This window comes from Spinacia oleracea, chromosome 4 (genome assembly GCF_020520425.1).
Source record: "Spinacia oleracea cultivar Varoflay chromosome 4, BTI_SOV_V1, whole genome shotgun sequence".
Classification (NCBI taxonomy): domain Eukaryota; kingdom Viridiplantae; phylum Streptophyta; class Magnoliopsida; order Caryophyllales; family Amaranthaceae; genus Spinacia; species Spinacia oleracea.
This window is the reverse complement of record NC_079490.1, coordinates 176,985,674-177,008,086: the sequence shown is the minus strand read 5'-3', so window position 1 is coordinate 177,008,086 and position 22,413 is coordinate 176,985,674. Positions and strand designations below refer to the sequence as shown.

General features: G+C 39.0%; 4 protein-coding genes across 4 annotated transcripts; 2 read left to right on the top strand and 2 right to left on the bottom strand.

The window, feature by feature from the left end:
- LOC110805599 (uncharacterized) lies at positions 1–5,868 on the top strand. The gene is made up of 3 exons (XM_056843038.1): positions 1–321; positions 1,162–1,330; positions 5,730–5,868. Exons 1-2 carry the CDS (start codon positions 16–18, stop codon positions 1,303–1,305), a joined length of 450 nt encoding a protein of 149 aa, XP_056699016.1. The 5' UTR covers positions 1–15; the 3' UTR covers positions 1,306–1,330; positions 5,730–5,868.
- LOC110788169 (uncharacterized) lies at positions 4,579–5,835 on the bottom strand. The gene has a single exon (XM_021992803.1). The coding sequence runs from the start codon at positions 5,833–5,835 to the stop codon at positions 4,579–4,581; it is 1,257 nt and encodes a 418-aa protein (XP_021848495.1).
- A 66-nt stretch (positions 5,869–5,934) lies between the features above and the next one.
- On the bottom strand, positions 5,935–15,421 carry LOC110788167 (uncharacterized). Its single transcript, XM_056843037.1, has 2 exons — positions 12,304–15,421; positions 5,935–11,249 (listed from the first exon to the last, which is right to left on the bottom strand). The coding sequence occupies exon 2, from the start codon at positions 10,608–10,610 to the stop codon at positions 9,207–9,209; it is 1,404 nt and encodes a 467-aa protein (XP_056699015.1). The 5' UTR covers positions 10,611–11,249; positions 12,304–15,421; the 3' UTR covers positions 5,935–9,206.
- Positions 15,422–19,109: 3,688 nt separating this feature from the next.
- On the top strand, positions 19,110–21,602 carry LOC110788166 (uncharacterized). Its single transcript, XM_021992801.1, has one exon. The coding sequence runs from the start codon at positions 19,110–19,112 to the stop codon at positions 21,600–21,602; it is 2,493 nt and encodes an 830-aa protein (XP_021848493.1).
- Positions 21,603–22,413: the final 811 nt, after the last annotated feature.

Sequence of the window (22,413 nt, the reverse complement as noted above, 5' to 3'; positions counted from 1 at the left end):
TTTATTAATTTCTTAATGGGATCCTCTTCCTCCAAATATCTTCCGAGTTATTCGGTTGGTACTTCTGGGCAACGAATTCCTGACTCAAACTGTGATTGGGGCTCGAAATGCATTTGTCCCAACAACGAGCACTCGTATTCTGGCGAGTATCTGAATAATTTGAGGTTGGCCCAGAAGGAGAACACGAGTACCCGAAATTATCTCAAAGCTTGGTTTGAGAAAATGGAAGTGGAGCCTGGTGAAGAGGTGGAGTCCAAATACGACGATCGAGTCCCCACACCAGCAGATCTGAGATTCTTTGGAGGAGACGAATCTGATGAGGTATATTTCCTTATTTTTTGGTTTTTTTCCTGATTTTTCGAGTTAATTAAGGTTTACTCTGTTTTTGGGATTTTTTGTGTTTCTTGGAGAAAATCTGTGATTTTTGGTTGAAACGTAGGTTTTCTAATAAAATTAGGGTTACTCTGCATGTTCTGATTTTTTGTGATTTTTTGTGAATTTTAATGATTTTTTTTTCATTTGTTGATGATTTTTGTGAATTTTTTTAGATTTAACATTGGTTCATTTTTTTTCATCATGCATGTCCCAAAAATGTTTGATTTTTGTGTTAAATGATGAAGTTTTCGAATTGCATGCCAGAGATTCGTTGATATTTTTTGTTAAATGATGAAGTTTTCTAATTGCATGTCAGAGATCCCTTGATTTATTTTGTTAAATGATAAATTTTCGAATTGCATGTCAGAGATCCCTTGATTTTTTTGGTTAAATGATGAAGTTCATGAATTGCATGTTAGAGATCCCTTGATTTTTCTCGAATTTTATGACTTTTTTTAAATTGCATGTTGAATACCATGAATGTTGGTCTGTTTTGGTTGATTTGGATGTTCAATTCCATGATTACTTTGATGATGTTGTTCTTTGATCTTGTTAAGTTGATCTAGTTCAGTTGCATGTTGCATGTTCTTTAAATTGCATGTTGAATCCCGTGGTTGTTCTTTGGTGATGTTGTTCAGTTCAGACATCTGTGATGGTCTTCGTATGATGATCTTGTGACTTGATCTATTTATGATGATCTTGTTCAGTTTAATTAATAAATCCCATGAATGTTTGTGATGATGTGAAATATATTAAACATATTTTATGTCCCCTCTTGATTGCAAGGAACCCAATCACTCTGATTCATTCGACCTATACTATGTGGGTGAGTGTGAGAACACAACTGCTGGTCCAGAGGTTTCTGATGGGCAATGTTCGGTTTCGTCCCCAAACGTGAAGGAAGATGAAATAAAAAAAAAAGCCACCTAAGGGTGTTGATGATGCTTAGAGATAAGTGTGTCTTCTATAAACCCTCTTTTAATTATATTTGGATTGATGGTTAGCTGTGGAGACATAAGGTGGAGTAGCCAACAACTGTGATCTGTTGTTGGCAAGGGGTGTTGTTGTTTTGTTGATGATGTGATAGGGTTTGGAGTGTATTCATGTCCTCTATTATTGCCTTGTTGCTTGAAACATGTTGCCTTGTTGATTGATGAATGTTGCCTTGTTGATTGATGAATGTTGCCTTGTGTGCTTACTGATTTAATAATGTTGCCTGTTGAAACTGTGATATGTTTGCTGGTTGATTAGTGTTGCCTTGAGAGGGGTGAAAGCATATGGGATGGGTTTATGAATAAAATTTTAACATGTGATTGGAAAAAAACAGTTTCATTAAAGTCCCCTCTTATTGTTTGCCTTTCCTGAATGCTTGGTCTGTGATGTTAGGGTTTGAATGAGGTCTATGATGAGTCTTTCAGTGCTGAGAAACTATCCATGTTTCATAAACCACAGTGCGCCATTAGCATCCAGCCGTAGGCTGTATGAGGCTTTTGTGTGCTAATGGTTTGTGAACATGGTGTGGTTCAATGAAGTTTGGGGACATCTGAGACCAAATTTAATATGATTTGTTTTGGCTTTCCGATCTTTTGCCAGTTTTAATGTCTTAGGAATCAATGAAATTGAATCCGTCACATATAGACTGGCATTAGACCGGGGAGGCAATTCATGTCTTGTTTACTTAGAGGTTAGGTGTCCCCAAAAGTGCCTTTGTATGTTACATCGATGATGAGTCTTTCATATGCTGAGAAATAATTCAAGTTACCTACACTCACTCGTGCTGCCATTAGTATCAGTGATGATGCTTCTCAGGCGCTAAGTGTGTGTAGGTTGAATTTGTTTCAATGATGCTTGGGGACATCTGAGATGAATTTTGATGTCATGCATGTTTCACTTTTGTTAGTTAGGTGGTCCTTCAAAGAGGATTGACTTATTTTTAAATATCCAATGCGATAGTTCACAATTTGTCAATTCCCTTTGGAAGGACCACCATGACACTTAAACAACATGTTTGATTGTGGTGTTAATGATAATCAATGATGTTAAAGGTTGATATCCTGAGATTTATGTTTCAATACTTGTCCTTTAACTCCTTTTGTCTAATGGAGTGATTGTCATTTCACATGATCAGTAGTGAATATCAATCATTCCATTCGGCAAAAGGATGTTAAAGTTGAGAAAATATTGATACAATAGATCAATGATGCTATTCAACAACTCTGAGATTGGAACCCTAATGTTTGCTAATGTCCCATGTGTGAGTTTGATCATTGTGATCTGTGATGTAATTGTTGATTATCTTAGATTTTGGTTTCTAACATATTCCCTCGTCCCCTTTTACAAAAGGGGATAAATTTCATTTCAAAAACAAACAAGTGATCATGTAATCCCTTTTGTGAAAGGGTGATGAGGTTGTTAAAATTTAGAAACATACTACATATATGCTGTAAATCAACCTAACTGAGATTGTTGTGCCTTGTCCATTGCTGCCTTGTTATTTGTTTTGAGTCATCTATGATGAGTCTTCATTTGCTGACACTCAAACCCTATATTCCATTAACACTCATGCGCCATTAGCATGAATAATGCTTCTCAGGAGCTAAGTGTTGGTGGATGGGGTTTGTGTGAGGGATGCTTGGGGACATTCTGAGATGGTTGTGTGTACTTGCTTCTATGTACTTGATGCCTTCTTCTTCATGCTTTGTTCAATGATGAATTGGTTTAAGCATATCGAATTTTACTTTTGTTGACGCATCGGTATCTAGGTGGTAAGATTTTCCATCTGAAAATGATGTGATATGCATTCTTTCCACTTAGATGCCGATGTGTTTAGAGAAGTGATTTTGCATATGACTTTCTAAGTATGTTGTAAGTAAATACCTTGCCTTTGCTGCCTTGCTCATGGCCTTGTTTTTTTGAGTTGTTCAATGATGAAATGATTTAGTAACTCGAATATTACATCTTTTGACGCATCGGTTTCAAAGTGGGAATAAATTCCATCTGAAAATGATGTGATATGCATTCTTTCCATTTTGAAGCCGATGTGTTTGGAGTTGTGATTTTGCATGTCCTGAGTTTCCTACACTTTTAGTATCCTCTGTCAAATGGAGTGACTTTCCTTTCCCATTTCTGTTTGTGTTAGTCATTCACTCCATTTGGGAGGAGGACATTAAAGTTTAGGATTCAATGATGATGAACACATACAAACTGAGAACAACATGTCCCCATGCTTTGCCTTGGCTTGAAAATGAATTCATGTGTTGCCTTGAAAACATAAAGTTGTCCCCTTAATGGTTTAAGGAATGGCTGACTCATTCAATTGATGTTTTGTGTTTCAATTACAACTAGAAATAATAAACATGATTGTGATTATGATGAACAAAAACTAAACTATGATTGTGATAACCTAGTTATTGTTGCCTTGTGCATTGCTGCCTAGTTATTGTTGCCTTGTTGATGTTGTCTTGTTCATGTTGCCTTGTGCATTGTTGCCTTATGATTTTGACTTATCCTGAAATCATAAGTTAATATGCAATGTACATGTTCCCTTATGATTTTGAATAATCCTGAAATCATATGTTAATATGCAATGTACATGAATAACTACAAATATGTGAGTATGATGAACAAAAACTAAAGATTAACAACAATAAATTGATTCATTCATTCTTCCAGTTGATATGTTGCTTCCAAAATGTTTTAAATACATGTGATGCTTTCATTCAAGCTTACAAAAGTGACATTCTGTTTGTTCTTGTAACTTTTAAAACATGTTCCCAAAACACAAAAAGTAATCTCTCGTTCTTGCTCTATACTTCACTGATTTGCTCTCCATTCATCAACAAGTTGTTTGCATTCATTCACAGCCCACCTTGGGGCCTTAACTTGTTCTGGCAGATTCCCCTCATCTTCTAAAATCTTTTTCTTGTTGTGTGGGAGTTGGTAGTCATTGTCCCCCTTGTGTTTCAAAATTTCATTTCCAACATATTGAAGTGACATCTACACATTAGATAGAGTCTTTGCATGCAGTTCATTATATGCCTCATTCACAGCACCACTTAAATCTTCAACTGTTTTAGGCATCTTTTTGTGCATTAGTGATTGAATTGACCTAAAGAACCCCAAGTCTAATATGTTACAATCTGGACTGTTTGCTGGCTGCTGAGTCAATATCAATGTGAAGCCATCTTGCTTGTAATGTTGCTTTCATTCTTGATCATTTTGCAAAATGTGTGCCTTTGCATTGTCTTGAATGATGTATATCACCCTTTCCCCCTCATGTGGTGGCCATTTCTCTTTAATTGCTGGGATTAGGTAGTTGATTAGCATGGCCCTAGTTGCAATCTGATTCACTGACTTGATTGGTTTAGTCTCAATTGTCCCCTTGACTCTGTTTTTGGATGTTCTCTTTGCTGCCACTGCATCTGTGAATGGAAATATACCAAGTTTCCCATCCCACTCACACTGCCCATCTTGTCCCCACCTTGGCCTTGCTACTGCTGCCATAAACATGAACTTTGGAATCTTAGTTCTTGATTTTCCCTTCCTGTGTGGAAATGGTTCATTGTTTGCTAAATAAACTCTTTGACTTTTTTGTGTAAGATAGAACCATTTCTCATCGATGTGAATGAAATCATACATGCTGTAATATGTGGGATCGTTTGGTATTGAGTAGTCCATTAAGAGACCAAGTACCCACTTCATCCTTGCCATCTTGCATTCTTCTGAAATGCCTGGATTCAATGGACTTGAATGTGGTTTTATCTGTTTTCTTTTCACCATTCTCCAAACTGTTGTGGGACTCAAATTGAGCATCCTTGCTAGATCAATAATGGTTGTTCTATCCCCCATGGCTATGGAGGCTATAAACTCATATGTTACTTGAATTCTCTTCCTCCCACAGTTGTGATATTTGCTATCATAGAAATACGAATCCATGGCTGCCTTATGTGCCAATGCTCTCTGCCATATTAGTCTAATTGTCTTCCTTGTGTAATCAAACTTTATAACAGCCTGCCTATTTGTCCCATGAATGAGTTCATCTGAATGCTTTTCTTTTCTTAAGAGAAGGAACAACAAGATCTCCAACCTTAATTCGTTGTTAATCCTTGGGGTTCTAGGCTTATGATGATTTTGCTCTGTTTCTGTTTGATGAATTGGAGATGGTGGGAACTCTTGTTGTGTTGGCATGTTCAAATCAAACAAAAATGGAACTGAGTGGTTATCTGATATACCTGATGTATGTTGTGGTCCCACTTCACATTCTTGTGCATATTCTTGTCCCACTTCATTCAGATCTGACAATTGTTGATTTTGCTCAAAGTCCCCTATTTGATGAGCATTTACTTCACTTTCAGCATTTTGGGTTGCCTCATCATCATCATAATCTGAATCAGAGTTCGTGCCGTCTCCTTCATCATCGGAAAAACCGAGGAACTCGTCCTCCTCTTGATCTGAAGCCATTAATGTCCCCTTGCTGATTAATTGTAGTGCATTTATTGCCTTTGGTTTTTTGTTGTTGTAACTGATATTAAAACAGTTGGAATTTATGAGGGTTTTTGGGTAGAAAATGACCCCTATTTATAAAGGGTGGTAAATGTAGAAAGTTTGGAGGGAAAAAGTTTGGAGGGAAAACTTTTTGCTAAATTTCTGTTTTTGGAGGGAAGTGTAAAAAGGGAAGTGGACTTTCCCAATTTGGGAAGTCTTCCCTCCGTTTTTTTTCTGTTGCTGTAATCTCATTGGATGAAATAAATCCACCTCATGTACTTTGGTCCCCACTTCAATCAGATTTTTTCTGATTTTTGATTAATTAAATGAAAATATCCCCTTTCCCATAATTCTTTAATATTTTCTCTCTCCTTACTTTAATCTTTAAAAAAGAATCTCTTACACATTCTTACACACAATCATTTCTCTTACACCCAATCATTACACTTATACCCATACAAACCAAGATTCTATTTTTCTTAAAAACCCCCCAAGATTCCAAATGGATACAACATTTAGAAATGGAGGGAGTAGTATTTTTTGTGGGTTTACCAGAATAGGGCGGTTGTTTTGTGGGTTATAGAGTACGGAGAACAAATAAATGGGGCGAGTAATATTTGTAGGTTATAGAATATGGCGAGTGGTATTCATTTGTCCACGTGAATGTTACTCACAATAATAACCGCCACTCCCCTTGCATTTTATAGTGGAGAAATGTGGCACCTTGGCCCCATTATAAATGCCACTTTGCCTTGACTACTCCAACCAAGCAAATTGCTTGGAATTTGCGATGTATTTGCACTGTATAACAACCTCCAATAATCAACATGCCTTGGGTACTATTGAAGTTGGCGAGTAGTCTGCTTGTTTGTATGCTTTTCGGCGGATGATGCACTTGGTAAATTGGCGGATGGTTTTCGCGTGCTATCGATGCTTACACATTGTGGCTGTTGTTTCCCGCATACCGACAAGGAGTAAGTTGATGTGTGGTGGCTGGCGTTTTTTTATTTTATTATTATTATTATTTTTTCGCTCGTGGCTTGGCTTGGCTGTTATTTTTGGCAGCTATCACACCCGCGTGGCACGCGGGTTAGGCGAGCAGGGCTACACTTGCCCGCATTGTCGTGGACGGCTCTCGTGGCTTGGCTTGGCTTGGCTGTCGATCTCCGTGGGCTGGGCGACTGTTTTTTCGTCGTCGCCTGCATCCGTCGTCGTCGTCGTCCATGGCTGCTCTTGCCCGCAGCGAGTTGGGCGTTGTTCGCGTTAGAGCGGGCGGGGCTGTTCTTCGTTGCCCATGGAATCGGGCGTGGCTGTTGGTTTTACCGCGTGTGGGTGTGCGATCACTGTGTGTACGAGGGTATTGATGCGCATTGTCAAGGCCATGCTCGCACCATGAGATAGACGAGATGGCGAGCAATCCGAGCCCGATGTTGGGCGGTTGTTTTTCATAATCCAAGGACTAGGGTTTTTCCTAAGTATATGGCCCTGGCTGGGCATTAGGTTAGCGACGCGCTCTAGGCCTTGTATGGCGGTTGTTTTCCGCGCAAGGCTTGCGTGCTGAGCTCCAGCTTGGGCGGTTGGTTTGTGTGCGAGGTGAGAGCAGGCTAAGGCTAGGTGGCTTCTAATTTGCTGCACATGATGGTGCCATGGCTTCTACTTGCTGCATACGATGGTGTCATGGCTTCTACTTGTTGCACATGATGGTGCCATGGCTTATACTTGCTACACATGATGGTGCCATGGCTTCTACTTTCCGCACATGATTGTGCCATGGCTTCTACTTGCCACACATGATGGTGCCATGGCTTCTACTTGCTGCACACGATGGTGCCATTGCTTCTACTTGTTGCACATGATGGTGCCATGGCTTCTACTTGCTGCACTTGATGGTGCCATGGCTTCTACTTTCCGCACATGATTGTGCCATGGCTTCTACTTGCCACACATGATGGTGCCATGGCTTCTACTTGCTGCACATGATGGTGTCATGGCTTCTACTTGCTGCACATGATGGTGCCATTTCATGATCATAGCTTGATGGCCTTACGTTGGGCTGTTGGTGCAAGTCATGAGCGAACAAAAAATGACTTAGATTATTTTGCTAAGTATGGGGATGGGATGTTGTTCTCCAAAGGAGCTAATGAGCCCCATGCTTGGGTGAACGATGATGCACCATTCTTGAAAATGACTTAGATTATTTTTTTGCTAAGTATGGGAATAGGTTGTCGTTCTCCAAAGGAGCTAATGAGCCCCATGCTTGGGCGAACGACGATGCACCATTCTTGAAAATGACTTAGATACTTTTGCTAAGTATGGGAATAGGCTGCTGTTCTCCAAAGGAGTTAATGAGCCCTATGCTTGGGCGAACGATGATGCCCCATTCTTGAAGATGACTTAGATATTTTGCTAAGTATGGGAATGGGCTGTTGTTCTCCAAAGGAGCTAATGAGCCCCATGCTTGGGCGAACGATGATGCGCCATTCTTGAAAATGACTTAGATTATTTTGCTAAGTATGGGAATGGGCTGTTGTTCTCCAAAGGAGCTAATGAGCCCCATGTTTGGGCGAACGATGATGCGCCATTCTTGAAAATGACTTAGATTATTTTGCTAAGTATGAGAATGGGTTGTTGTTCTCCAAAGGAGCTAATGAGCCCCATGTTTGGACGAACGATGATGCGCCATTCTTGAAATGACTTAGATTATTTTGCTAAGTATGAGAATGGGCTGTTGTTCTCCAAAGGGACTAATGAGCCCCATGCTTGGGCGAACGATGAAGCACCATTCTAGAAAATGACTTAGATTATTTCACTAAGTATGAGTTCATGTGCTTGAACTTGGCTTGTCTTTTCCTTTTGACGTGTCTTGCGCTTGCATGGCCAATGTTTGACTTCTACTTACAACATTCTAGAAACGAAATTTGCTAAGTAATATTACTGGTCGAGCTCTTTACTATTGCCTTGAAGATATAAAGCTTTGTTTAAAATGATGGGATGTTATTTAGCCTATGGCGGGCTTACATGTATCTTACCCCCACTTTCATCATTGAAAACTATGGCTGTGAGCTATAAAGCTAAGTACTTTTGAGAAAGGGAGAAATTCTTAGGAGATTGAAAAAAAAACCTTCTAAGGTTGTCGGCGTTCCCCGGGCGAGGGAGGGGCTTGCCTTCAGGAGTTTCGAGTCCCTTCTGGCTTGGCTTTCTTGGCCAGTGGTTGGGGGGGTACTTGTCCCTCTCTTGAGGCTGTTAACATAGCATCGCCTGTCCACTTGTTGATCCCCAAAGATTTTTCCCACGGAGCCATCTTCCAACTCAAACTGCATGAGAAGTTGGTACACAGAGATTGCGGCTTATATTTTGCTTAGTAGAGGTCGGCCTAAGATGATGTTGTATGGTAGGTAGATGTCCACGACAAGAAAGTCTACCAACAACCGTCTTCCCTTGTTTTTAGGACCCAACCTGACAGGTAGCTTGATGGTGCCTTGAGGATGGACGGCTTGACCTCCAAATCCAATGAGTGGCTGGAAGATGGTTTCCAGATCATCTTTGAAATACTTGAGCCCTTCTAGACACTTTAGAGTAATGATGTCGGCGGATGATCCACTATCCACTAACACTCGCCCTATCGTTGAGTTAGCGACTTTCATCTCGATGACCAGCGGATCGTCACGGGACTCTTGAATTGGATGGATAGTGTTCCCACCAAATGTCATCACCGGGGCTGTTTGAGAAGCCGATGCCACTTTTAGGACTTGATGTTCCAGTGCCCATAAGCTATCCTTCGCCTTGCTCACAGACCCGCCTGTTGCCAAGCCTCCGGCTATCACTCCAATGTAGTCTCCCGTATCATCACTAAGGGACTCCTTTTCTTTGGCTTTTGCTTTTGGGGGAGAATTCTTCCTTAAGTAATTATTCAGCTTGCCCTTGTCAGCCAAGTGATCCAGCGCCTTTTTCAGCTCCCTACAGTTCTTTGTGGTGTGCCCGCACTCGTGGTGAAACTCACACCAAAGTGACTTATCTCGCTTTGCTTCGGGCGTACGGATTGCAGGTGGATTAGGGAGGATGTCTTTTCCTTTGAGATCAAGGTAAATCTCCCGCCTATTGCGGTTGTACCTCGGATCCTCACCATGGTCATCAACCATAACTGACTTTTTGAGGGAGGGCTGAGTTTGTTCGTGGCTGCCGTTTGGTCTTGGCTTTTGTTTTTGCCTTGTTCCACTCTCACCACCCCAATTGATCTTACAAATATCTATGGCTTGAATGTGCATTTGGGCCTTCTCCATTGCTTCCTCGAGGTTGGACACCCCGGACTTGATCAATTCAAACTTGAAGTCATCTGGCTGAAGACCTGCCAAGAGGGCTGCGAATTTGGTTTCGTCCTTGAGATTGTGTATCTTTAGGACTTCTTCATTGAATCTCTTAATATAATCGCGAATGGTCTCCGTCTCTCCCTGTCTGACTGCCATTAAGTTGACACTTGTCTTTTGGTGCCTCCAACCCGCCGCGAATTGGCTGATGAAAACCTTTTCAAGCTCATTGTAGCTCTTGATGCTTCCCTTTGGTACGTGCTTGTTGAACCATATAAGGGCAAGACCCTTCAAGGTGGTTGGAAAGTACCTGTACCAAGTAGCTCCGCATCCAGTCTGAACGTTCATTTGAGCCGCATAGGCGGCCATGTGTTCTTCTGGATCCTTAATTCCATCGAAAGGCTCGATGGTAGGGACCTTCACTTTGTCTCGGCGAGGGGTGTTCATTATTTCTTGGGAGAAGGGAGTGAGAGCCTCTTGCAATGAGGAGGTATGCCTGTGCCTATCAGTTCTTGGTGGAGGGGAGTCCCATCTTCCCCTTAGGGAGGTATGCCTACCTCTACTCTCTAGGAGAGGCGAGTATGTTCGCTCACGGCGTGGAGGGTTCCTTCCTATTCTTGAGGGTGAACGATACCTAGGGCAATGAGAGGATGAATGAGCCCCTGGCTGTTGATCGGGGAGTGAAACTCTTGTCCTGGGGGAATGGCCTCTAGCCCGGCTAGGGGGTGAGTGACGTCTCTGTAACACCCTAATAATTCCTTGCTTTTATAAAACCATTTCCAACTTAAAATAAAGGAATTACTAAAGCATTACCGCCACCGTGATAACGGTTAAGGCTATTACCAGAATTACGCAGCGGAATCAAATGTCAACTAACTTTTTAAAAACATAATTAATAAATATCGAGGCCTCCTACAATTTGGAACCATAATGGCCCAAAACCCAAAGTATAAATAATTCAAACATTTCAAACATAATTAAAATATTAAATAAAATAGTTTCAAAGAACGAAAGCATGCAACTCTCTCAATCATCCCAAGCCACATGATTTCGATCGTACTTGATCTACCAACCTGCTATATTATTCTACTCCCCAACAATGCAAGTGCAAATGATGGATCATCATAGGGTCATTAAGGCAAAGGCCATGACCAAAAACACACAAAGCACGTAGTCAGCAAAAGCTGAGTACTTACAAGCATAGAGTAAATGAAACTAAATCATGCATCACTCACTAAGTACTAATCAACATGCAAAAGCCATATAATACTTAACAAACAATCATGAGGTACAAGACTCGACTCTTGACTCGACTCTTGACTCACAATTTAATTAGAATAAGCTTCGAACGGGCCAAAAGAAAGTTCCATAAAGGAAAGGTGATGGGAGCCAACCATACACCAAATAATAAATAATAAAATCGCGTCTTTAAGTACGAGCTTTCCGGCAAGACTCCCCCCATTGTTCATACTCAAGGTATATACGTTCCAAGAGTTTTGAAGCTTGTTCCGGTTGCACTTTACGTTTATTAATATTTTAATAAAGGCGAACTCAAGACTCGACAACATTCATACATACAATTAATAAACAACAACCAAAACAATCTTATTTTAATGTTTTAAGACTTGTGATCAACCAAGCAAGACACTTGTGATATTACTACCATGTTCCTCCTCACCAAAGTGAGACTCCACATCATGCATATTAACATGAGGGGTGTGCCCTTGCACGACAAATCCTAATTCGTTTCATACATAATATTCCCAACTGAACCCTACATGCGCGGTGGCTTACGTGAGCTAACCCTTCACATGTGGTAAAATAAATAGTACAACGAGGTACAAATAAATGGCTCAAAGTATGCTAGACATCCCGTACAATAGCATACAAATAATTAATCCACCCCTTGCATGTGAATTGAACCATACATGCATAAATAATGAACAACATGATTGACAATGAAATCCATACTCATAATAATTTCAACATGCTTGTTCAACAATTAATTCAATAAACCCAACATCACAACTCACATGCTCGTTCACCAAAATAAACATGATTCCACATAATGTAATTCACATCATCAACAATCATGTAATGTCATTGACAAAAGGTGTGGTCGCCCTAGATTTGTACGTACCTTGAATACCTAAGCGTAGGGGCCACTTTGCAATAACGAGCACTCAACTAGAAATCACCTCCTATCATCAAAATAATGAAACTTAAATTATTTCCATGTTCATTAAATTTCCAGCAACTTTATAAAAATTAAAACCTCCTTCAGACTTTAGAATTCAATCGTTTTTCAATAACAAAATCGTCTCAATTTGCAAAATCAATCCCTAATACGAAAACATACTTTTTCCGCCTTTAAAATCAATAAAAATCGACACTTTAAAGCTTTATTCAAATCTGAAAATATAATTGATTATCATAATTAAAATCATCACCTAATTATGCTAATCAATTGACTCATTAGGTCTAGGTTAAAACCCTAACTTGAAAATCCCAATAACACTAGTTTAATATCATAAAAATCCATGCTTTATTAAATAAACAAATCTGAAAATTCATCCTTTAATAATTAAAACAACCCTAATGAATCACAACACACAAATCCTCAAACCACGGTATTCATAACCGGTTCCCAGCATCTTAATTACTCAAAACAATATTAATATAATAATTTAAAATACGGAATTTAAATAGAATAGGTAAGGAAGAAGAGAATTATACCAATCCGGCCTATAGCACGGAACAACTACGAATTAATTGTGATTGGGCGAAAAAGAAATCGAATACGAACACACACACACACACACACACACACACACACAAACGTGCGTGTGCGCAGCAAGGGCGACGAGCGCGAGCGAGGAGAGAGGGCGCGCGCGCGCTGGGCGCGAAGGAGAGCGAGAGGGCGAGCGGGCAGCGTTGTGCGCGAGGGCACGAGCGAGAGAGAGAGGGCGAGCGCGAGGGCAGGCACGAGGGAACGGGGCCGTGCCGGCATGCGGGCGCAGCACGAGGGCACGAGCCTTGAGGGCGTGCGGGTGCCGAGCAAGAGAGAGAGGAGAGATGGAGTGAGGAGCAAGCAAAGCAAAAAGGGGCTTTATGAAATTTTAGGGGTTCATTTAATGATGGGGGAGTCTATTTATAGGCTCCCTAATCCCTTAATGGGCTAGGCTTAGGGTATTTGAGTTGGGCTTAGGAATTAAATGAATTGGGCTAGCTTAGGGTTTAAATTAAACTGTTTGGATTGGGCTTGATTAATAAAACGAACTAGACTTTTTATTTAAAACCCGAAGCTTTAAAAATCATTTGCAACTCATTTAATTTCCCGACTCAAGAGTTAAATTCGCTTCGTAATTAATTAAAATAATAAATATTCTAATTAATTAAAATACATTAAATGAAATGCATTTAAATATTATTTAAATGATAATAAATCGTAAAATGCTTTATAAATATAATAAAATATATTTATAAATATTATAAAAATACGAGGTATTACAGTCTCCTTGTGGGAGAAGGTGAGTGTCTCATGCGAGATGTCCTTCGGGAGCTGACCTCGATCGATCCGACTGGCTTTGAAGGAGTGGGGTGGTCTCGCGCGAAGGCCGTAGTCTTGGCACTAGAGGGGGGTAGACCTCGGGTGATCCTATCATTCCTGATGGCTTCTCTGGCTTGTTTGAGGCGCCTCCTGTGCAAGAGGTCTCAAGCATCAAGGTCTCCTCTATACAGCTGTCGTTCTTCAATTACTCGGCGTGCATCTTGGCTGGCCCTTGGTTGGTGAGGGCGAGGTTGTGCCCCACCCTTGTCACCTAGCCTGTCCTTCACATTTCGAGGTTGTGTCATATGGATGGTATGAGATGCTGTGCTCACCCTTGAGCTGATAGGGCAGTTTGGTTGTCTCCTTGAAGGTCTCCCCCCCATTCCTTGGAGGTTGCGGATAGCCTCATTGACTTGAGCAGCCATATGATCCAGATCCCTTTTGGTGACCAAGTTCTCAGGGTGACCCTCGACATGGGGTTGTTGGTTCTCATGGTCCTGATCACATCGTGATCATCTTCGTTCCGCGGATTAGGCATTAACACGTAATTGGGATGAGACTCTGATCGATGAGAGGAGGAGTGTTGCCTGGTTCGTCGAGTGTTAACCATGGCTTGTAGTTGACTTCCCCACAGACGGTGCCAACTGTTTCTGCGAAGAAATTGCTAAGTATGAAAATAGGGGAAGCCTCGTCAACATGGCTGTTATTTTCCTCCAATCGGCTGTCGTTTTCCTACAAAAGGAAGCAAACGTAAACTGGCTCGGGGGGGTTCCCGAGAAAACCCTCTCCGACGCTCAAGTCAGTCCTTGTTAGAGAGAGAAAGTAGTCAGAGAGTGAGTTTCGGAATTATTACATACCTGAATAATGATTAGGTGAGACATATTTATAGTAATGTAGGATGGCATTATTAGTAAATATGAGCAAGTGTAGGGGTGTGAAACCTTGGGCCTGTAGGAGGCTGAGATATGGGCCCCTAAGTTCTTATCTGAGCCCATTAGGAGGTTTGTGTTTGAGGGTATTTGAGTAATTTCCCCTAAGAGGGGTATTTTGGTAATTTATGTAAAAAGAAGGGTCCCACAGGGGGCCCGAACAATTATAATTAGGGGTGAGCGGGATCGGGTACCCAGTCAAATTTGAAGGAACCGGTCCCGAAACCGATTTGGACCGGGTCCTAAAACTTAGATCCGGAACCGGTACCGCTCATAAACGGGTCTAGTAAAAACGGAACCGGTCCCGGAACCGGTGGGAACCGGTCCCGGAACCGGTGGGAACCGGTTCCACTACCGGGTACCCGGTCGTCGAAGGGATCAATGGACAAAACTCAAAAAATGAAAACAAAAAACCCAGATCAAGAACTTTGAAACCTAAAATTCGGAAATTTCTCAAACAATTTACAAAATTTAGAAGTTTCAAGCATATAAATAATTTAACAATAATCGAAAATGAGAAATCTCTAATGGAGCCCAAAAACCAAACTCATAAATGGTGACGTATTGTTTCATGGAAAACTAGATCTGAGAGATTAAGAAAAGTCTAACTCAATTTGTGTACAAGTGAGTGAAGAAAATCAACAATATCTCGGAAGCAACAGACATAAATGGCGAGGTTTTAATGGGGGCTATACTATTGTGTTCTTCTACTACCTAAGGGAGAGAATATGATTGAGAAAATGTAACCATTTTAGGGTTGAATATTGCCTTTACATACATACAAGTCGCAAATGTGTTGTCATAAACAACTTTTCATGGCTTGAATTTGGGCTTTAACTATATGTGTTTGTGTAACTTCTTGATCTGGGAGGAGGGGAACAAGTTTTGAATATTTTGGGCCTTGTGGCCCATGGATCAGGAAATTAGGTGTCTTGGTGTGTGGACCACTAATAGGCTTTTTTGAGTTTGGGTTACTGAGTTTTGTGGATACTAGAACCGAATGGCTTTTTTATTGGACCGAATAGCATTTTTTCTTATTGGACCGAATAGCTTATGGGTGGCCCAAACTGTATACAATTTGTCATGCCTGGAGTCTTCAGTTGGATACTTTCAATTTTTTCTTTTTAGTTCACGCGTTTTTTTAGCACGTTTGTTAAGTGTAAATGTGTAATTTATTAGTATCTCTAATTAACAATAAGAAATAGTTTTACAAAGTATATATTTGGGTTTATAGAAATTAGAGGACTTAGAAATATATTTTTCCTTACGTACAAGTTACGAAAATAATCAAAATAAAAAATAAGTAAAGTGTCAAAAATCAAAAGTTTTAAAATCAAGTGCTAAATTTTGGGATTTACTATACGGAATAGATAGAAGAAGTGGATCCAAATAACACAATGTCAATTCACATAGATTATTATGTACCATTGATGTCTTGTGGTTAAAACTGAAAGCCTGTGTAAATATGTCTCATGATTGAATTCCCCACATTCATTTATATTGCCCTTGTACTTCATACACACCTTAAAAAAAAATTATTATATGTGGGCTTTTTGGGCTTAGGTGGACCGACAAAAGTGTAACAAGATGACGACAGATCAATCGCTAACTGCTGTACCCGGGTACAGCCAGCTCTGGCTGTACCCCCCAAAAACGACGCGCTCATATTGTTTGTTCATTCTTGTCGACTGTTTGTTCTTTTTTGTTGTACTGTTTGTTCATTCTTATCGTACTGTTTGTTCTTTCTTGTTATTCTGTTTGTTCTTTCATGTTGTTTTTTAAATTCATCATCAAATTTTCATAATTGTTGTATTTTTTGTTCTTTCTTCTTGAATTTTATGTTCTTTTTTATATTGTTTGTTCTTTCTTGTTTATTTGTTTGTTTATAATAAGCATATGGTTAATGTTCATAATTAAACTCTTCATTAATCTTTTATTCTTTCTTTTTGTATTGTTTGTTCTTTCTTGTTGTACTGTTTGTTATTTCTTGTTGTTTTTTAAATTCATTCATCAAACTTATTGTTGTATTGTTTGTTATTTCATGTTGGCTTTAAAATTCATCATAAAATTGTTCATAATTGTTGTATTGTTTGTTCTTTTTTCTGGAATTTATGTTCTTTTTTATATTGTTTGTTCTTTTTTGTTGAATTATTTGTTCTTTCTTGTTTATTTGTTTGTTCATAATAATTATCTGCTTTATTGTTTGTTCTTTCTTGTTGGATTGTTTGTTCTTTCATGTTGGCTTTAAAATTCATCATAAAATTGTTCATAATTGTTGTATTTTTTGTTCTTTTTTCTGGAATTTTATGTTCTTTTTTATATTGTTTGTTCTTTTTTGTTGAATTATTTGTTCTTTCTTGTTTATTTGTTTGTTCACAATAAATATATGGTTAATGTTCATAATGAAATTGTTCACTTCATTGTTATTTTATGTTTTTACAAGCGCCTATATTGTTTATTTCCAAATAAATAAATAAATGTTCATTTCCAAAATAGTAAATGTTCATTCCAAATAAATAAATAAATGTTCATTTCCGAAATAGTAAATGTTCATTTCTGTAGTTTATTTCCAAATAAATAAATAAATGTTCATTTCCAAAATAGTAAATATTCATTCCAAATAAATAAATAAATGTTCATTTCCGAAATAGTAAATGTTCATTTTTGTACCAGTATTTGTTCTTTCTTGTTGTATTGTTTGTTCTTTCATGTTGGCTTTAAAATTCATCATAAAATTGTTCATAATTGTTGTATTGGTTGTTCTTTTTTCTGGAATTTTATGTTCTTTTTTATATTGTTTGTTCTTTTTTGTTGAATTATTTGTTCTTTCTTGTTTATTTGTTTGTTCACAATAAATATATGGTTAATGTTCATAATGAAATTGTTCACGTCATTGGTCTTTTATGTTTTTACAAGCGCCTATATTGTTTATTTCCAAATAAATAAATAAATGTTCATTTCCAAAATAGTAAATATTCATTCCAAATAAATAAATAAATGTTCATTTCCGAAATAGTAAATGTTCATTTTTGTAGTTTATTTCCAAATAAATAAAAAAAATGTTCATTTCCAAAATAGTAAATGTTCATTCCAAATAAATAAATAAATGTTCATTTCCAAAATAGTAAATGTTCATTTTTGTACCAGTATATTAATGTTCATTTTAAACAAGACAAAACGACATCGTCTTGGATGGGGGTACAGCCAGCTTTGGCTATACCCGGGTATAGCCAAAAATTTGCGTCGACAGATAGTCTTTCTGTATATGACAACAGATCCCGGCCAACCTTTCAACAGTACAAAGAGCGGTGGCGATCCACAATGGATTACCGAGTCATACACATAGAACATAAGAAAGGAGAATAAAATGGGGACCCATTAAGTTCATTAATCTAACCTTAAAAGGGCCCAACCCATCCCTTTACCAACCAATTAAAACTCAACCTTGTAAGAGTTCAGTCCTTTTGTAAAAGTAAAGGGCTTAACCCGGTTTAAAACAAGCTGGACTCGGGTTATTAATGGGCCGCCATACATAGTAGAGTAGGTGATACTCACTCCGTCCTTTAATACTCGATTTGGTTTGACTTTTTTACACTATTCACATAATTCTCTTTGATTCTATTTTATTTATAGTATATGAAAACAAATGTTAGTATATAATATATTGTTAGCTTCATCTTTGATATGGGATGATTATGATATCATAAATATCATAGTTTTGGCAGGAAAGTTAGTTGCAAGAGTTAGTTATAAACAGTTAGCTAGCTTTTAAATAATTTCCCTTAATTTTAGGAAGTTGTTAGAAGGTTGTTAGCTGATCCTTTATGACAACCTATATAAGGAATCATTCATTGTATTTGATAATCAATGAATATAATAACAACTTCTACTCTCTCTCTTCTTTCTCTCCTTTCTTTCTACGCAAGTTTCCTTTCTTCTTTTCTCATCTATTTCTTAAACTGACACCATTAGTGGAGAGCTTGAGAGCTCCCATATCATTGGTATCAGAGCCAACGCTGCCACACTCTCTCAAATTCTGTAATCAATTCACCTAGACCTGGCTCCTACTGCTACAAGGAAGCGAGCAGCCATGGAAGAACAATTTAGGAATCTGGAAAAGAGATTGGAAGAACAAAACTCCAAACTCGAAGATCAGAACAAGAGAATGGATGAAAAGTTCGATGAGTTGATGAAGTTCATGCAAGCTTTCAAGGATTCTGGAAATAGTAATGAAGATACCTCCACCAACAGTCACAGATCTAATTCAACCAGATCACTAGATATGAATCCTAAGCTGAATTTCCCTAAATTTGATGGCACTAATCCTAGGAATTGGGTTAAGAAATGCTGCAAATACTTTTCCTTATGCAAAATTCTTGATGAGCAGAAAGTGGATTTGGCTTCATTGAATGTACGATTGATAAGGCTGAGGGATGGATGATGAACTATTTATCTGTTAGGAAAAGCATGATAGTTGACTGGAATGATTTTGTAGCTGATTTGTATGCTAGGTTTAGTGATGATTCTGCGCATAATGTGGTAGAAAATTTTAACAAATTACAGCAGAATGGTTCATTAGAAGAGTATATTGATGAATTTGAGAATTTGAGGTCCATTATGATGATGAACAACCATATTCTGCCTGATGCTTACATGCTTGAGAGTTTTATTGGTGGACTCAAACCCACAGTCAAACCCTTTGTGAAGGCCCTCGGACCTGGTTCAATTGATGATGCTATAGACATAGCTAGATTACAAGAGGAGAACCTGACAGCCATGGGTCACAAACCTACCTACAAACAGCCTTATTACAACCCTAAACCTTTACAATATATTCCACTTATACCTAGCAACAAACCACCCTTATTACCTACTCCATCAAATAAGCCAAACACAACCTTCTCCCTTACCAAATATCCCCACCAAAAACCCAAAAACTTCAAATATATTCCTGATGATGTGAGACAGGAGAAAATTGCAAAAGGGTTGTGCTATTACTGTGATGCTCCTTATGATAGGAATCACAAGTGCCAATTCAAAGAGCCACAATTATTCACTGTTGAGATTGTTGGAGATGAAGTTGAGGAGGTTAGTGAGGGTGAGGATGGAGATATGGGAGAGACAGACATCACTGAACCATTAATTTCCATGAGTGCACTTTCTGGAAGTCAAGGGTTTAGCACTATGAGGGTTAGGGGTGTGGTACAGGGCAAACCAATTCAGATATTGGTTGATTCTGGTAGCACACATAACTTTGTGGATCTTAGTATAGCTCAGAAATTGGGTTGCAAAGTGGAAACTATCCCACCTCAAGCAATTACAGTAGCTGATGGGAACCATCTAGCTTGCCAACACATCTGCAAGGGTTTCACATGGACTATGCAGGGCATCAGTTTTGAAGCAGATGTTTTACTGATTCCTTTAGGTAGTTGTGATATGGTGTTGGGAGTACAATGGCTTATCTTATTGGGGCCTATCTCTTGGGATTTCATGCAACTTCACGTGGAGTTTTGCTTTAATGGAAAAATTGTTCTCCTTAAGGGCATTCCAAGCAAGAAGCTGAAAGTTATTGAAGGAGAGCCATCTTCCAAGGTATTTTCCACAGCTGTCCAGTTGTGCCTAATTCAAGTACAAGATCAGTCTAGTGGTGGTCCAGTAGCTTCCAATCCACAATCTCTGGTTGCTGAAGAATTAAAAGAATTACAGCTTACTTATCACATGGTGTTTGAGGATCCTGTGGAATTGCCTCCTTTAAGGGGAGTGTTTGATCACCCAATTCCCTTGTTACCAGATGCCACACCTGTAAACATAAGACTCTATAGATATCCTTTGAAACAAAGAGATATTATTGAGCAACTAGTGCAAGAAATGCTGGACAGGGGCATAATTCAAACTAGTGCCTCTCCCTTTGCTTCTACTGTAGTTTTAGTTGGGAAGAAAGATGGCACTTGGAGATTGTGTGTAGACTACAGGGAGTTGAACAATAGAACTGTCAAAAACAAGTTCCCCATTCCAGTCATTGATGAGCTGTTGGATGAACTTTCTGGTGCTGCTGTGTTTTCTAAGTTAGATCTTAGGTCTGGTTATCATCAGATGAGAGTTCACCCACCTGATGTATACAAAACAGCTTTTAAAACACACACTGGCCATTATGAATTCTTAGTTATGCCATTTGGCTTGACTAATGCAACTGCTAGTTTTCAGAACTGGATGAATCAAGTCTTTAAACCTCTCTTAAGGAAATGTGTGCTAGTCTTCTTTGATGACATATTGGTGTATAGCAAAACTCTTGAGGAGCATTTGACTCACTTAGCCTTAGTGTTTGAGTTAATGAAGTCTAATCACATATTTGCCAAGCTGAGCAAATGTGTGTTTGCTACAAATAAGGTAGAGTATTTGGGGCATTATATTTCAGCTGCTGGAGTTCAAACTGATCCAAATAAAGTTAATGTTGTTCAAAGTTGGCATGTTCCCACTACAGTCAAAGATCTAAGAGGATTTCTAGGGTTAGCAAGATACTACAGAAAGTTTGTCAAAAACTATGCATCTATCAGCAAACCATTAACTGATCTCCTCAAAAAGAACAATTTCTCCTGGAATGATCATGCTCAGATTGCATTTGAACATCTCAAAGTTGCACTGGTAACAACCCCAGTTCTGGATGTTCCAAACTTTGATAAACAGTTTGTTGTGGAAACTGATGCATCTAAGAAGGGAATTGGTGCTGTCTTAATGCAGAAGGGACACCCTTTGGCTTTCATCAGCAGATCATTAGGTCCAAAGTGGCAGCAATTGTCTGTATATGAAAAGGAATTGTTAGCTATTGTGTTTGCAGTGCAAAAGTGGGAACAATATCTTTTAGGAAGCCACTTTCTCATTAAGACTGACCAAAAGAGTTTGAAATGGTTGTTACAACAGAAAATTTCCACTCCCTTTCAACAATTTTGGCTTTTAAGTTGATGGGTTTTGACTATGAAATCCAGTACAAAAGTGGCAAAGAAAATGTGGCTGCAGATGCACTTTCTAGAGTCAATGGTACTGAGATTTTGCTAATGGCAATATCTGTTCTGGATTCCAATCTTTCAGCATTGATTATGGCTAGTTATCAACTGGATACTACATTGAATGATGCATATTTGGCTCTATCTGGTGGACAGTTGGTAGATGGGTTTGTGTTGCAGAATGGTCTCCTCAAAAAGAAGAATAGAATAGTGGTTGGACCTGATCCAGATCTTAGAAAAAAGATTATTGAGTGGCAACATGCTGCACCTAAAAGTGGACATGGTGGTAGAGAATTGACTGTTTCCAGAGTTAAGTCTATTTTTTCTTGGAAAGGCCTTACTCAAGATGTTAGACACTTTGTTAGACATTGTGTCACTTGTCAGTCTTCCAAGTATGATACTGCAGCATCACCAGGTCTTCTTCAACCACTCCCTATTCCAGAACAGGTCTGGGGGGATGTTTCTATGGATTTCATCTCTGAACTTCCTAAATCTGGTGGCAAGGAAGTTATTTTTGTAGTGGTTGACAGGCTCAGCAAATATGCTCATTTTATGGCTCTTTCTCATCCTTATACTGCTATCACAGTTGCTCAGTGTTACCTAGACCATGTGTTCAAGCATCATGGGTGGCCAAGAACAATAGTGAGTGATAGGGATTCATTGTTTCTCAGTAACTTTTGGAAGGGACTTTTTTCTCTCCATGGCACTTCCTTCTTGTTATCTAGTGCTTATCATCTTCAAACTGATGGCCAGACTGAAGTTGTTAACAG